We start from the raw sequence: 16,685 nt of genomic DNA on the forward strand, positions 1-16,685 counted from the left end.
CAATGCTGCATTTTGAAATGGTAAAAAATATTTTAAAAATAAACCTACAGCAGAAAGCTTCAGGAATATTTGAAAATCAGTCTTAGAGAACCACATGGAGCTTTAATTAATAAATATCAGATATCAGTTATACCCGCCGCTGGCGCCGCTGCTAAAAATAGAATGAAATGAGTAATATACCGTGGATTGCAGTCGGTTTAAGAACTATTGCACACAATGTCGATAATGAAAAAGGGGTTACGTATTAAGTGCTGTTCTAAGGATTGCCACAGAGTGGCGCTGTGGCGCAGCTTGTGTGCGCGTGTAATATGTGTGAACGTATGTGCTTGCGCGCGCGCGTCCCAAGTCACGTTGTCTGCCGGCCGCGCGGGCGGAGTTAAATAGCGGATGTGTGGCACAGGCCGGTAGATTAAACCCGGCTCTGCACCGGTCAGTACGCTGAACACACTGAACGGAAGAACTACGCTCTAGTTTTACATCGCCTCCGGCTCTTCGAAGTCTTTTTATCGACGGGATTTAAGCGTCTTAGTTCTCCTGTGTGCTGTGCAGTTCATAAGGCCCAAAGGAATGCCCAGAGAGCTCACCCAGAACAGGATCCAAAAGATCTGGGTTCCCACAAAGGATGACAGGCGGAGAGGTAAAACACTGCATATATTATATTATTATTTGCTCGTGGGTACCTCAGTAGTTTCTTAAATGTAACGATAACTGGTATTTTCAATGTATTTTCGCGTATTAACGTACGCTAATCAAGCTAGTTCTTTCTGTTTTTTTTCTGACGACATGTGAGTGTGGTGCTGGGTGGGTATTGCCGTATGAATGCTTATCACGTCACCAGGTCGCTGCATTGCTGTAAAACAACCCCGTAGTGTTACTTTTGTGACTGAATTGCAGTTTTGGTCCAATATTTTTGAGTCTTTGCACCTGCCGCGTACGCCGGTCTTCTAAATCGCCAAGTCGAAAAACCGGCATCATTCATTCATTGATTGGTGGTCTCGCGCAGCACGTGCAACACGTCACGACCTCTCTCCGGCCTGACAAAGCTCCTGTTGCCATGGTTTGTGCGTTCCCCTCCCCCGCGCAACCTGCGAACGATGCTGGTTCCGTTTTCTGGTTAGTCAATCGGCAAATGCCCGTGAATGGGGCGGTGACTCGAAGCCGTTGCTTTCTTGCTTCTGGATCATTTAAAACTGAATTAAATGCTAAAGGAAATGACCTATTTGATAGAAGTAAAGCGAATTTCGTGTGTGTGTGGGTGTGTGGGTTTTTTTTCCTCCCTTTTTGGTCTTTGATATTTTGTGTGCTGTTACAATCATTTGCACATTTCTTATTAGTAAGTTTAGAAAAAAAATCAACATAACAGTATTTTTACCCCACTTCCAATACACATGAATGCACTGGTTACTTCATTCTGCTTCTGACTGATTATTGATAGGATTTTGCACATGGTTCACCAATCGTCTGTCAGTGCTGGGAGTTTGGCTTAAGCTTTGTTTTAGGTCTGATCCAGAGATAAACCTGCAAATTTATCCAACTGAACCTTTTTGTCATAAGACCTAAAACTATTGGTGATCTGTTGTGAACGATGGAGGTTCAACACAGAGAAGGCTGACTCTGATGTCTGAGCATCTCCTTAAAATTTGATCCGTCTTTCCGTTTAAGCACTTGTGTTGTGGAAACAAGATTAGCAGTGCTGTGGGGATGCGTGGGCCTATTTGAAGATGAATGGCTGATGCTGCACGGACGGAGAGGCAGCAGGCGTGACACGAAGCAAGCCCTGTAAAATCTCCCATGAGCCTCTGGGGGTGGGGGGCTTACTGTATATCTGGTCATGTGAACACAAATTGTCCTGGCTCGTGAAGGCTAACAGAAGTGGGTCAGATGTGCAGTGAGGTTGAAGCTGAACCCGATATTTATGCAACTGGATACAAACCTTAGTTTGCACAGCAGTCAATTACTTAAAGTCAGTGTTTCATTGATGCTAGTCAAAATAATGGACCTGTAATTAAAAGCATTGCATACTGTCGAAGTTTCAAATAATGAGATTGGTATATGTTCAGCTAATCACTGGAGCAAAAAACTGACTTCACATAAGTTACATAAGGGTATATGTCTGTTATGGTCATCTGTGACCACAGAAGCCCCAGCCACTTGCTCATCAAATGTTTACGATGAGCAGCCGATCAGCGTATTGTTGGCTTAAAGAGAGGCTTGCCTTAAAGAGATGGGACCTAGGGGACCAAAAAGACCCCTAGAATAATTGAAGTTAAACACACAAAACATGTTTTACGTTTTGCAAACAAGCGCAATTGTGATATCTCACAATGTCTCTACAGCAGGTGGTGCTCCCCACTTCGCCAACCCACCCACCGTCATTGTCATGGTGGGTCTGCCAGCTAGGGGCAAGACGTACATGTCCAGGAAACTCACCCGCTACCTCAACTGGATCGGCATGCCCACCAAAGGTATGCTTACAGACGGCAACACACATTTGTACACTGTTCCTATTTGTTCAGTAGCTTATCAGTTTCACAGTAACACTGTGGTCCTGGAAGTAAATGGCATCAGCTCATGTTTCCAATTCCAGGACATTGTGTTCACACTTGTTTGTCTTCCTCGTGTGTGTTGCAGTCTTCAATGTAGGAGAGTACCGCAGAGAAGCAGTCAAGAACTACAGCTCTTATGATTTCTTCAAGCCTGACAATGAGTGTGCTGTGAAAATCAGGCAGTAAGTCTCCCCTCATGTTACACAAACACCCCAAATAAAAACATATTTTGTTTATTTAAAAGAAGAAGAAAACAAACCTTTCTTATCATTGCTTTTCAGGCAGTGTGCCTTAGCAGCCTTGAGAGATGTCAGGTCCTATTTGAAGGACGAAGGTGGCCAAGTAGCGGTGAGTTTTCCCATTTTCTCAAATAACTTGTTTCTGTAACAACCTTATCCTGTGGTGAAGCTTTTCTTAAACCTTTCTCTTTTTTTGTAGGTCTTTGACGCTACCAACACAACAAGAGAAAGGCGAGACATGATCCTCAAGTTCGGGGAAGAGAATGATTTTAAGGTACATGCTGCTAATGTTATCGGAGTACCAAAGTACTGAATCAGTGATGTGGAGCACCTTTCTAAACAAAGTCTCACTTTTCTGTTTAGATCTTCTTCATCGAGTCTGTGTGCGATGATCCCAGCGTCATTGCGTCGAACATCATGGTGAGTCACAAATATAACCTCAGACATTACTGTGCTGTTTTTACACAATGCTCACAAATCTCTGGCATCAGGCATGTTGTTCGCCGTCTGACAGTTTTCCTTCCTACGCAGGAAGTGAAGGTGTCCTGCCCGGACTACCGGGACTGTAACAAGACTGAAGCCATGCTGGATTTCCAGAAAAGAATTGAATGCTACAAAAAGAGCTACCAGCCTCTGGACCCAGATCAATACGACAGGTAAAAAAAAATAAAATTAAAATTTAATTCGCGGCTTAGATTTTTCTTGCTGGTTATGTCGCCTCATTGCAAACCTTCAGATGAATCATTTGCATCCTGTCTTCTCCCAGGGATCTCTCCTTCATCAAGGTAATCGATGTGGGTCGCCGTTTTCTCGTCAACCGCATCCAGGATCACATTCAGAGCAAGATCGTTTACTACTTGATGAACATCCACGTCCAGCCCCGAACCATCTACTTGTGTCGGCACGGGGAGAGCACGGACAATCTGAAGGGAAGGGTGGGGGGTGACGCTGGCCTCTCTCCTCATGGCAAACAGGTACAAAAGAGAGCATAAGAGCTTCCAGTTGCTCAGCTGATACTTTTTAAACCTTTCATAATGAACACCAGGTGATAATATGACTACTGCTTTGCCTGCTGTAGTTTTCATCCGCCCTGGCTCGATTTGTGGAGGAGCAGCAGCTGAAGGACCTGAAGGTCTGGACGAGCCAGCTGTGTCGCAGCATCCAGACTGCCGAGCACCTCGGAGTCCCGTACGAGCAGTGGAAGGCTCTTAATGAGATTGATGCAGTGAGTGTCACTCAAAGATGTATTTTTAGGTTGTATTACACATTGCTAATTGCACATCATGTCTAAGCTGACTACGTGCGCGGTGTGTTCTTTTAGGGAGTCTGTGAGGAGATGACGTACGATGAAGTGAAGGAGAAATTCCCTGAGGAGTTTGCACTGAGAGATGAAGATAAATATTATTACCGCTACCCTGCTGGAGAGGTACACGAGCAGCCGTTTGGTGCATTGACACTTTACCTCATAAAATATAAAGCAAATAGTTTTTTAACCCCCCCCCCCCCCCTTCCCCTTCTACCTCTGCAGTCCTACCAGGACCTTGTGCAGCGGGTCGAGCCAGTCATCATGGAGCTGGAGAGGCAAGAGAACGTGTTGGTTATTTGCCACCAGGCCGTCATGCGCTGCTTGCTGGCCTACTTCTTGGATAAGAGTGCAGGTGGGTACTCCAAATCCCACAAACCCGCCTGGGTTCAAGGTCAAATCCAAATGTGTCCTCGCATGCGTTTTTAATCTTTATTTATATTTTCCTTGCCATTTGTTATTCCAGATGAAATGCCCTACCTGAAGTGTCCCCTCCACACGGTGCTCAAACTCACCCCAGTTGCTTATGGATGCAAAGTGGAGTCAATCTCCCTGAATGTGGAGGCAGTAAACACCCACAGGGAGCGACCAGAGGTAATGGGAGCTCATTTCTGAGAGCTGGAGTCATTGTCACTTCCTGTGTCTGAGCAGCTGCTGTTCATTGTCCTTATTCATGAAACTCCATGCATGTGTTTGACCATCAAGTCTGTTTGTTTTGGTTCCCTGCAGGACGTTAAGAGAGGTCCTGGCACCTTGATCAGGAGGAACAGCGTGACTCCCCTTACCAGCCCAGAGTCCAACATTAAGAAACCTCGCATCGACGACCTGGACGAGGCCCCAATCCAGGAGTTGCCCCCCTCTGTTTCTGCGCTGGCCCTCTGCAGCCCATCACACATACCCCTCACTCTCCCTGGACAGGTGGGATTATCAAAACCTTTAAAATTATACTGGATATCCAGCTGAACAGTATTCAGGAAGTGACGAGTCACAGATGCGTTTCCTTCCTGACAGCTTTCTGCATGCGTTCACTCACACTACTTCTCGTCCTTTTTTCTTTTTTTCCCCTCTGCCCTCTCCTCCTTTTCCACACCTCTTAGCACTGGCTGGGCAAAGTTTGCCTGTAAGTATTCAGGATATTCTGTCAGCCTCTTCTACTGTGTGCTGTGTCGTATTCAATGACATTTCTTTTTCCGGACTTCCACAGTACTCGACTGTTTTACAGGAAAAACAATGTATTAATAATAACTCTAATCTAAACTTGAGTAATGGGAAATGATGATTTGTTACAAAATCCTGCCTGTGGAAGCAACGGGAAAAGGGAAGTTCTTAGTTCATGGGGAACTCCCACGTTTTTGTTTAGCATTCCTGTCATTCCAACCTGTTTTCATCACTACTACACTCCTGATCCTCATGCTGACTGTCCTGTTCTTGTCTTTGTGTGTTTTGGTCTATTCTCGGCCTGTCTTGTGCTGCTTAAAGGTGCACCATCCTCCACTATCTAAAGGTGGTTTCGCTCTTAGTCTTTCAAAGGTAAACACACTTTAAAGGTTATGCAGTTTCTTCAGTTCTTCTAGCAGCCACATCAGTGCATTACTTAAATCTGCCAACCACAGCAAAGTAGGATGAGTTGGCTTAAATTCTGTGTTTTTATTTGCTGAGCGGAGCCATGTTCGAAATCATCTGTAAACAAACTTAATTGTATAATTGAATATGCAACAGCAGTACACTTCACTGGTGGCATGAGGATAGGATTTGCTGGTGCAGTGGAAAAGCATGAATGACGGTGCAGGGTGTGTGCATTTGTGCGCATGTTGTCATAATCACCCAAGGATTAAAGCGATGCAGCCACCTATTTGCACAGTGGCAAACTCGACGCAAGTTTTCACAGCACCTAAAAATATCAAAGAGCAGATTAGGGCTGAGAAAACCTGCATGACGTAACGTGTGGTTAAGACATTACACTATCTTAGGCCACTCTTTGCGTAAGACTGCTGCCTTTTGTGTTATGGATCTGTATAGTAGCTATGTAGTGCACAGCTGCCGCAGTACAAAGTGAATCTAAACTTCTGTTTTGTTTGCAGAACCTGATGAGCTCACCTGGTTGCCATGACATCCTGCAGCCCTGCCAGTGAAACATTACCGACATGTGGATCATTGAAGAGTCGGTGCAACATCATCAAAGTAAAATTGTTGTTCTCCAAAATCGACTTCTTCTCTCCTCCTTAAAGCCCAGGACACAAGTTGCTGCACGTCTTACTGTTCAAAACACAGTTATTGTATTTAATTGATGTCTCAATTTTTTTTCCTTTTTTCTGTGATTGAATCTGTTTTTGAAAAATATTTTATAGAACTTTTGCATCTCTGATGGAAACCAATTTATTGTGGTTTATTGCTTTGGAGAGACCAAAGACTGTTTCGCAGAGAACTTCTTTTTTTTTTTTTTTTTTTTTTTTTTTGTCTTTAGTTTACATTGTCAACTTTGTAGTAGTTGTACACTGTATTTTCACGTACTCATGTTTTTCTTTTTTCTTTTGAAAGTTATGTAATTGATTGGTTTGTATGTTGACACTACACAATGAGCAATGTTTTGCACAGTGGCGAAACATTTTGCTTCTGTTCGTCAGTTTGTTTTTCATGTTACTGCACAGTAATGATGGAGGTGATCTTTGCCGTAGAGTGCCTGTAGTGCTTGTTTTGCAAGCCTAATGCTGCTTCTCGCCATTTTTCTCCAGACTCGTTACTTGAGAGGCGCCACATTTCACCCATGAACTCTACATGTCATCTCAATATTTAATTTCTCCATTTAGTTTCAGTGCCACAGTGCACGCTGATCATTAGAGATGTCTCTGATGGGAAACGTTACTTCAAGTTTCTTTTCTTTTTGCTCTCATTGTCTGCTACGCACAAAGTTAAGCACCTATATTTTTGTTAAAATGCGTGCTGTTAATAATAGCTCTGTAAATCTTAGTGTACATATGGTGTAAGTGACATTGTATGGGAGATGACTTGGAACCCTTGTGGGGAGACTTGATGAAAATGTGTGTAACTCTTTGTAATACTGTGTTGTGACTGAATGGAAAGTGTGACGCCTGTGCAGAAAACTGCTGTATCAGGCTTGCTTGAAATGTTTTCTTTTTGTAAAAGTGTTTTGTTATATTCCTTATTTATTTTTAAGTAGTTGTGAATAAGTATTCAGAGGGAAAGACACTCTGTTTTGATAGAACTGTACATTATTATATTTTGTGCATTTTTTTTTTTTTTTTTTTTTTTCCCTCCCTTTTGTTGAACCATTAAATTCACTTCATGGGGGAAAAACCCTGTTTGTTTTCATTGGCCCATATCCAATAATGCTCCGGCTACTCTGGTTCCTTTTATGGAGCTAATGTGTGCATGACATTGCATGTTCTGGCTGTCTCACCTATTCACATGAGTCACGGAGTTGCACAGAGTTACAAGCTGCTTATCAGCCTAAAATGGACTCAGGAAGTAATGACTAGCACTGATAAGCCTGACACTTTTTCTCTTTTTTGTTTTTCTAAAAGAAGGTTGAGTTAATAGTGCAAATTTTGTTGCATGGTAAATGGCCTGTATTTGTATAGCGCTTTTCTAGTCCCTAAGGACCCCAAAGTGCTTTGCACAACCTGTCATCCACCCATCCACACACACTCATACACTGGTGATGGCAAGCTACATTATAGCCACAAATTACAGAAGGCATGGTACAAAAGCAGAGTGCAGTGCTAGCATGACGGGAGTTATTTCTGCCAGCATAATGGCTTTGCAGCAAGAGTTAGCATGCTGAAAGTTACACTATAGCACAGATGAGGTAAATGTATACTTGACATAACTAGAGTGCCATATAGCACAATACGAGAAAAATATCTGGATTAAACAAAAGCAACAAAGTAAATCTGAAAATTAAATACACATACAAAGTAATGTATCAATATAGGCAAGGCAAAAACAGGAATTAAGATGACTTGAGTGAAGATCAGAATAAGTATTCACTGACATTAGGTGGTCAATGCAGCACAACAGAACTTCCTTGCTGTGTGTAAAGTGTTGTGATGAACTGTTATCACGGTAAATGTTGCATTTGTACAGAGTAACTGTCCTTGTGTCAGCAGAGCTGGATCGGTCTGTTAGAGAAGGTTCTCCACTGCTTGTGGAGTAAATGGTGCAGAGGGTGGTCAGGATTATCCATAATGGACAACACCAAAGCTTCACAGTAGTCATCATATTACACTGCTAAACATCAACATGTTGATATATGGAGGTTCACATGTACCAAAATTATGTGCACTCATGTTGTGCATGTTGTTTCTGTTATTGAAACTTTTAGCTAAACATGCTTTTATTCATTCAACTTTGAGCTCTATTTGTACCACCTTTTTGCATTCTGTGTTGCTTTAACCATAAACAAGTTAAATTTTTTGTATAGTAGTTTACATTTGGACAATTGGGCATTAGTTATAACTGATTATACACACAGTCATACAATACATTTTAAAACAGGATATAACTAAGTTGATTAGAAATAAATATAATTTATTTAATATAAATTACATTGTTGTTCAATGCATGCTGAAACTATTGGCTGATTTCACTTGATCTTTATGCAGCTATTCTGGGTTCCTTGAAGACTTATTCTGTAAGGAAACAGTCAAGCAAAATTCAAATCCAACTACTTGCTTAACAACGCCAGCCAAACCAAAGGAAGAAGACAGCAACACATTTAAACGACTCATCAGAACGCCCTAAAGAAGAGCACAAAGGGCCCCTGAGGACAGCATTCATAACAATACAGAAAAACGACACATGAGGACACAGAAAGGCTCAGGCCGACGACAGGAAACAAAACCAATGTTTTGTCAGGACAACTGACAAAACATTGGTTGTTGACATAGTTTTGTCCCAAGCGAAGTAGACAGTAGACAATAGAATAGAAGTATTTTTTTTGGTATAAATGAGACCTCATACATTAGAGCATTTTTTATAAAGTGAAGTACAAATTGTTCATTTTATTTTCTATGACAAGACAGTCGTCAGACTGCTGGTTAGAATGGTAAATAACCATCTGCAGTAGACACCCTTCGCTAGAAGTGCTACTTGTTCAGCACATGAATGGATCTGTGACCTTTGATCTCAGCCTGTATGCTAATGATTCACCTCAGTTTAAGGGCCAGTCGTCAAAAAGCTTAATTAGGCTGTTACCAGAGTCCTTCAGAGCATTTCTTAGCCATCACTATTGTGAAGCATTGTTTAAAATGATTTTATTTTTTATGGCTGCAGGGATATTAGAACTGCACGGATGTTTTCTGGAAATTATTCTTCGATCACTACCTTTGCATCATCACCATAGATCCTTATTATTCAGTTAATAAGTTGGGTTTATGTACAAAAATATTTATTTGTGCAGATGACACAATATCTCCATTGAGATATGCAAAGTAGGAGTTGGTTTGAGGTCCGTCTTTTCCAACTAGTTTCCATAAGTAAATGACTCGAGAGTTTTATTGCCTCCTGATATCTAAATGTGCTCCTGGCGGATGGAAAATTCTGGCTTAGCTGCTGCTAAGCAAAGGCATACAGTTGAAAAAGGACTTCATTCAAAATGTGTGCAAAATGTGCAAAAATCACCACAGTGTATTGCAAATTTCCACATTTTCTGTTTACCACTTATGAGCTCATGAGACTTGATGAGTTACCAACAGCTTAAAATCAGAAACACATGTCAGTAGTTTGGATTATTGTTTTAGCCTTGATGCGCTTGATAAGTTACTAAAATTCACTTTAATATGAGCTAAACATTTGTCATACTAGATGCTTCTCCCTTCCTATATTTGCCTCTCTCCTGCCACTGTGTCGCACACACTATATTTGCCAGCTGGATGTGGTATTTCCCCATGTCTGAATCATGGGCAGACCGAGTGTTTTGGCTCTGTTTGGTCATCCTGTGGGCAGAGTGGCTATGTGACTGCTGTCAGGTACACCACTTGGTGCTCCGCCTCCCTCTCAAACACACACACACTGACCGGCTTCCTCAGCACTCACAGGCAGTGAAACTCTAAAACCTACTTTGCATTGTATCTTTGCATGTTGTTGTCGCTCACATTGGTACACTTTACCTATTCAAGTTTTCTCCTTAGTAATAATCAGCATTTTGCATCCCGTTTGCTCACATTTTATTATATTAATTGACCCCCCCCTCCCCATGTTATTGCCTCGTGCTTGACTGAGATGTGAATTTAATGACAAGGCTCCGGAGTCTAACTATGTGTTGCGTTTGGCAAGCACAGACTGAAGCAAACTTGCATGTGGCTTGCCACTGGTAGTCATGGTTAGTGTGTGTTTACATGTGTGTTGTCTGTAATCTCTGTGGGAGAGAGGAGTTGCTGTGTCAGGCATCTGAATGGTATGTGGACTTGTTATTAACAGTCTGAACTAAGCTAGCAGCTCCACAAATAGCCGTCTAATGCTGCGCTGACGAAGGATTGTGTGTGATCCCAATCAGCCAGGTTACAAAGGCAGTAATACCGACTGGCCTAGTTGATCAAGGCTGAGCAATCTACTCAAAACTCATTATCTTACTTGAATGTGGACAGTTGAGATTAGCATAAAAAAGAGGACGGGTGACATTTTTAACACTCTCTTTCACAGACTGATTCATCATCATCAGGTGACCGGGCATCATGTCTCACTCTGTCTTACCCATGACTCAGCAGCTTGTCCTGCTTAGTTCTTACTCATGTGTCCCTGTCCCACTTGAGCCCAAAGTAATCTTGTTTCATACAGAGTGTGCATGCAGAATCACAGAGACACACACATTGTATGAACTCGATGACCCAGGTAGACTCAAAAGTGCAGTGATTTACAGCCAGGGGTTGCTCCTGCTTCTGCAGCCAAGTATATGGAAAGATTTTGTGTAGTTGACTAGTGAATAGCTGAAAGTTATGGGGAAAAAAAAGGTTTTTAATGGTGTGAAGTAATGACTGTGATTAAAAAGTCTAAGCTAGGTCACTAAAAGTAATCTGAAAGTGTTTAAAATTGTTGAACATGCCCCGAGTGCAAGCAAGCTTTCCTAAAATGTTTAATGGCAGAAACAGTGCAAACACACTTCATTATTATTTATGGGGAAATAAAACTCTCTTAATTAAATTAAGACATTTAAGACATGATAGGTGATTCTCTGCAAACATCTCTTCAAGACGTCCCTTCAATGTTGTTTTTTATTACCCGCTGGAGGTTTTTGTTTGCTATTTTACACTTATAGTGGGGCAAAAAAGTATTTAGTCAGCCACCGATTGTGCAAGTTCCCCCACTTAAAATGATGACAGAGGTCAGTAATTTGCACCAGAGGTACACTTCAACTGTGAGAGACAGAATGTGAAAAAAAAATCCATGAATTCACATGGTAGGATTTGTAAAGAATTTATTCGTAAATCAGGGTGGAAAATAAGTATTTGGTCACCTCAAACAAGGAAAATCTCTGGCTCTCACAGACCTGTAACGTCTTCTGTAAGAAGCTTTTCTGTCCCCCACTCGTTACCTGTATGAATGGCACCTGTTTGAACTCATCATCTGTATAAAAGACACCTGTCCACAGCCTCAAACAGTCAGACTCCAAACGCCGCCATGGCCAAGACCAAAGAGCTTTCGAAGGACACCAGGAAAAGTATTGTAGACCTGCACCAGACAGGGAAGAGTGAATCTACAATAGGCAAGCAGCTTGGTGTGAAAAAATCAACTGTGGGAGCAATCATCAGAAAATGGAAGACATACAAGACCACTGATAATCTCCCTCGATCTGGGGCTCCACGCAAGATCTCATCCCGTGGGGTCAAAATGATCATGAGAACGGTGAGCAAAGATCCCAGAACCACACGGGGGGACCTGGTGAATGACCTGCAGAGAGCTGGGACCAAAGTAACAAAGGTCACCATCAGTAACACACTACAACGGCAGGGAATCAAATCCCGCAGTGCCAGACGTGTTCCGCTGCTGAAGCCAGTGCATGTCCAGGCCCGTCTGAAGTTTGCCAGAGAGCACATGGATGATACAGCAGAGGATTGGGAGAATGTCATGTGGTCAGATGAAACCAAAGTAGAACTTTTTGGTATAAACTCAACTCGTCGTGTTTGGAGGAAGAAGAATACTGAGTTGCATCCCAAGAACACCATACCTACTGTGAAGCATGGGGGTGGAAACATCATGCTATGGGGCTGTTTTTCTGCCAAGGGGACAGGACGACTGATCCGTGTTAAGGACAGAATGAATGGGGCCATGTATCGTGAGATTCTGAGCCAAAACCTCCTTCCATCAGTGAGAACTTTGAAGATGAAACGAGGCTGGGTCTTCCAACATGACAATGATCCAAAACACACCGCCCGGGCAACAAAGGAGTGGCTCCGTAAGAAGCATTTGAAAGTCCTGGAGTGGCCTAGCCAGTCTCCAGACCTCAACCCCATAGAAAATCTGTGGCGGGAGTTGAAAGTCCGTGTTGCTCGGCGACAGCCCCAAAACATCACTGCTCCCGAGAAAATCTGCATGGAGGAATGGGCCAAAATACCAGCTACTGTGTGTGCAAACCTGGTAAAGACCTATAGTAAACGTTTGACCTCTGTTATTGCCAACAAAGGTTATGTTACAAAGTATTGAGTTGTATTTTTGTTATTGACCAAATACTTATTTTCCACCCTGATTTACGAATAAATTCTTTACAAATCCTACCATGTGGATTCATGGATTTTTTTTTTTCACATTCTGTCTCTCATAGTTGAAGTGTACCTCTGGTGCAAATTACTGACCTCTGTCATCATTTTAGGTGGGGGAACTTGCACAATCGGTGGCTGACTAAATACTTTTTTGCCCCACTGTATTAATCTGGGATCATACTCACACCCTGCAGATTTTCTAAAAACTAAGCTCATACTTCTGAAGTAATGGACTTCACTCTTTACACTTAAGCTTAAATTTCAAAACTTACATTTAACTACTGATTTTATCTACTGTTCTGATTTTATCTGTTTTGATTTTATATACTGTTTTGTTTGTTTGTTTGTTTGTTAATTAGTTAGTTAGTTTATTTGCTTGTTTTAATCAATTTTAAATCATGCTTTTTATTTGTTCTTGTTTCTAATGTCTCTGTAAAGCACTTTGAATCACCTTGTTGTTGAATTGTGCTATACAAATAAACTTGCCTTGCCTTGCCTTACACTGGAAAGACAGAGGGACGATTATGCACTGTGACGTCCAGAGGCAAATAAGCTCTTGATGAAGCAAATGATACCACAGGAATAAAATTTCCATGTAGATTTACATAAATGGTGTAAACACTAAATATTGCATGGCTGTCTGTTTGCAACTATTGCACAACCAATTAAAACCAACTAATTAAAAAAAGGGAGACATGCATAACCTTTTTGTATTCTCATATGTTCAATATTTCCTGGTTTAATGTACTGTTATATTCAATACAGTGAAAAATCATCCTTTGTTTCTTTATATTTTGCAAAGAATATAAATGTAAATGCAACATGTTAAACATACATGGAAAAAAAGTATATAAGACAAAACAGTTTAAGCTCTAATCAGCTTAAATGTCAGTCTGTGTTATGGCCACCTTGATTCTTAAACACAGTCTGTTGTCTCTAGGACAAGCCATTTTTGCAAGTAGCCTTCTGGAATAGTTCTCAAGAGTTTCTGGAAGTCCTTCAGTTTAACAGACACAACAAAGTCTCTTTGCCTCTTGGAGGCAAAAAAGCAAATCTTTCTCATAGTACTGCATATTATTACTGGACTACTACATAGACTGACTACTTGACTATTCGACCTTAGCCCTATCTCCTCTTGCTGCTCCTCTCATAAACATATTTGAGATCGAACCAGAACCTTTTTAAAATAAGATTACAGCACTGATGTTTAAGAGGTGGGAAAATTTCTTCTGTCATTTGACAGCGCAGACACATACCTTTGTGCGTGCATTGCAACACTGTCAGAAAATACACTTTTATGCTTTTATGACTGCTGGTCATCAGCAATCAAATTCTTGGGGGGGGGGGGGGGGGGGTACATCAGCGTTTGGGATTTGGTTGGGCTTGAGAGTGGAAGTTTACCGGCTCTACCAGCAAAATGCATCTTACAACAAACTCTGGCCCTGTGCTCCACAGACCCTGCCACTCTTTACCTCTAAATGGGCCAAACTAAGTTTTTAGAATACTCAGGCTTCAACAAACAAATAAACACACCACTTTTTATGAAGAACAGAAGACGTTGGTCGACCGTGGTTCAGGGGGTTGGATGAATGGATAAATGCAATCCATTATTATATAAAAGTCCTTGCAGAAAGGTACAGGGATGCTTAAGCGTGAATTATGCTTCAGCTTAACTTATCTCGTAAATGGAAACTCTTTTAACCCTACGCTGTAACCTTCTATGTAACCTGATGTGCACCTCCTGAGAAATGTAACTATATGTCAGGTCAATGCAGCCCACAATGGCTTGAATGGCGTGGAAGCTTGTGGTGTAGGGTTCAGTTTCCACTTACGACGTAAGATTTCCCACAGAGGTCTAAATCACGTTTTATTAGTTGATAGTTTGATGTGTATTAACACAGATATCTGTTTAATGGTAAGAATTAGCCAGTATTTTATCATACACACCCACCCTCAGGCTAAAGTTGAATTTGTGTTTTCTGTTTCTGTCCAGTAAAGAATGCATTACCTGCATTATTTGTGCAGGGGAGTGAAAACTCATCCCTCTCTCTTTGTGGAGAAGCCATTGACAGGGAGATTTTGCACTGAATGGAGAGGATAAGTCTTTCAGCAGGCCTTGAATGGAGCTGAGTAGATTAAATAGAGCATGTGTTATCCCTGATTACACTGATGGTGGAATAATAGTCCTTTTACGTGCTGCTCTGCAAAGTTGCATCGGCCTCACAAAATATTTTTTTTACTGTAGTGAGTCATCCTAATGTTTCGTCTGTGTCACACGGCACTGGTAGATACAATGTGACACAAAAGCAGCACCTTTCCCCCCCAACCATATTCAATGCTTTTAGAATACTTACGCTAACTTCTATTACTCAATAAATGTTCTCTTTTCATTTCCAGTAACATAAAACATGGCAAAAATGAATTTTGGTTTTGTTTTAAGTCACCAGTTTTTAAAAAAAGTTGTTTTGTCACACTCTTGTCACACAGTGTAAGACAATCTTTAATGTAAGACTTACCCTACACTGCACATCCTCAATTTACTTTTGTTTCCAGTAAATGTGGATGACACTCTATTCTCTATGTTGCATTATTTCATTATTTGTGTTTCTTTCTGAACAAGAAGGTGAATTTGATCTCCAGACTACTAAGGGTCTCAGGATTATTATTTTGGTTTTCAAAAATTTCATGTATCTTTTATTCTATTATATACCTCAATGACCACGCTTTGATTAGAAAACCATAACCATAAGGTCAGAGATATGGTTTAAGTTAGACCCTGAGCTGGGATGATTAAATTGGGTAAAGATGGAATTATGTCAATGAATGTAAAGAAAAGCAGGCCCTGATGAGACATTGTTTAGTGGGAGCTCCCAGTAAGGCAAACAGTAATAGAAAATCAGTATGTTGATGGTGGTCATGACCGGTACACCACTGTAAGTTGATCTCTACTTTTAGAAAAAAAAGGTAAAAAATGAGAGGGTAATATTTATTAGGTAGGTTTAAATACAAACATTTCTACGACTGTATTTTTGGTCTTTTTGGAACCAAATAAAAACAATTGAATTAAAATGAACTGAACTGAGAATTGAGCAGATTATTCCATTAAGGAGGTCACAGAGGCCTTTAGTTTAGTTGCCCCTAAACTTTGGAACAGCTTGCTCCGGACAGTTAGGACCTCACTAACACTAAACATCTTCAAGACCTTTTTGAAAACTCTGTTTTATTCCTTGACATTTAAACACATTGATGTTTTTATTTTTTAATTGCTGATTTCTTCTTTTAATTATGCAGGACTTTGGCCATCACCTGCTGTTTTTTTTTGTTTTAAAATAAATTGACTTGGCTTGACTTGTGTTTTTTGAGGTTTCTTTGAATTGATGACTTGTAATGTAACAATATAGTGAAGGTTCTGCAGAAGGATACACTAGTCAGAAATACACATTAGGAAGTTGTTTTTGTTTCTGTCATAATGCCTATATTAACTAGTGTACATCAACAACAGGAAGTACAGTGAGAGTGGTGGGATGCAGCAAGCATACCTGACTGGAAATGAAATCAGGATGTTGTTTTCACAGAATGAAGAGCATAATTGTGCAAACAGGGATTTAAATATAGAGAAGTTAACGTCTGACTGACTATAACAGAAAATGAAAATGTACATTTTTTAAACAAACTAAGTCAAAAATAGCTACATATGAAACCAAAAAGCACACAACTGAGTTCCAATTTCATCTTTAGATAGTTAATGATTACTGATTTGTGAGCTTTGTTCTGCTGGAGGTTTCTTCCTGTTAAAAGGGAGTTTCTACTTCCCACTGCCAACAAATGACTGCTCATGGGAAGTTATCTGATTGTTTGGATATTCTCTGTATTATTTTTGGAG

At 40.9% G+C, this 16,685-nt stretch overlaps 1 protein-coding gene across 3 annotated transcripts; it reads left to right on the forward strand.

The window, feature by feature from the left end:
- Positions 1-363: 363 nt before the first annotated feature.
- Positions 364-6,592, forward strand: pfkfb3 (6-phosphofructo-2-kinase/fructose-2,6-biphosphatase 3). 3 transcript variants are annotated; one of them, XM_085386738.1, is made up of 15 exons: positions 364-637; positions 2,337-2,465; positions 2,632-2,728; positions 2,828-2,894; positions 2,985-3,059; positions 3,149-3,205; positions 3,317-3,441; positions 3,552-3,759; positions 3,864-4,010; positions 4,107-4,211; positions 4,314-4,443; positions 4,555-4,682; positions 4,818-5,006; positions 5,186-5,208; positions 5,568-6,115. In XM_085386738.1, the coding sequence occupies exons 1-15, from the start codon at positions 568-570 to the stop codon at positions 5,620-5,622; spliced, it is 1,605 nt and encodes a 534-aa protein (XP_085242864.1). In that variant the 5' UTR covers positions 364-567; the 3' UTR covers positions 5,623-6,115. The 3 variants fall into 3 exon arrangements, with proteins under 3 accessions (XP_085242864.1, XP_085242862.1, XP_085242863.1); XM_085386736.1 differs by lacking the exons at positions 5,186-5,208; positions 5,568-6,115 and adding an exon at positions 6,170-6,592; XM_085386737.1 differs by lacking the exons at positions 5,186-5,208; positions 5,568-6,115 and adding an exon at positions 6,170-6,592 and having other exon boundaries at positions 2,340-2,465.
- The last annotated feature ends 10,093 nt before the right edge of the window (positions 6,593-16,685 follow it).

The sequence above is a fragment of the Rhamphochromis longiceps genome, linkage group LG17 (genome assembly GCF_057381845.1).
Source record: "Rhamphochromis longiceps isolate RC_006_pf linkage group LG17, R_longiceps_female_GT1.1, whole genome shotgun sequence".
Lineage (NCBI taxonomy): Eukaryota > Metazoa > Chordata > Actinopteri > Cichliformes > Cichlidae > Rhamphochromis > Rhamphochromis longiceps.

What these genes read in the sequence shown, in the direction of transcription:
- pfkfb3 (XM_085386738.1), top strand. Translation starts at nt 568, where the DNA reads ATGCCCAGAGAGCTCACCCAGAACAGGATCCAAAAGATCTGGGTTCCC. An exon ending in ACCGCTACCCTGCTGGAGAG is followed by an intron (nt 4,212 to 4,313) that starts GTACACGAGCAG and finishes CTACCTCTGCAG; the next exon opens with TCCTACCAGGACCTTGTGCA. An exon ending in CTTCTTGGATAAGAGTGCAG is followed by an intron (nt 4,444 to 4,554) that starts GTGGGTACTCCA and finishes TTGTTATTCCAG; the next exon opens with ATGAAATGCCCTACCTGAAG.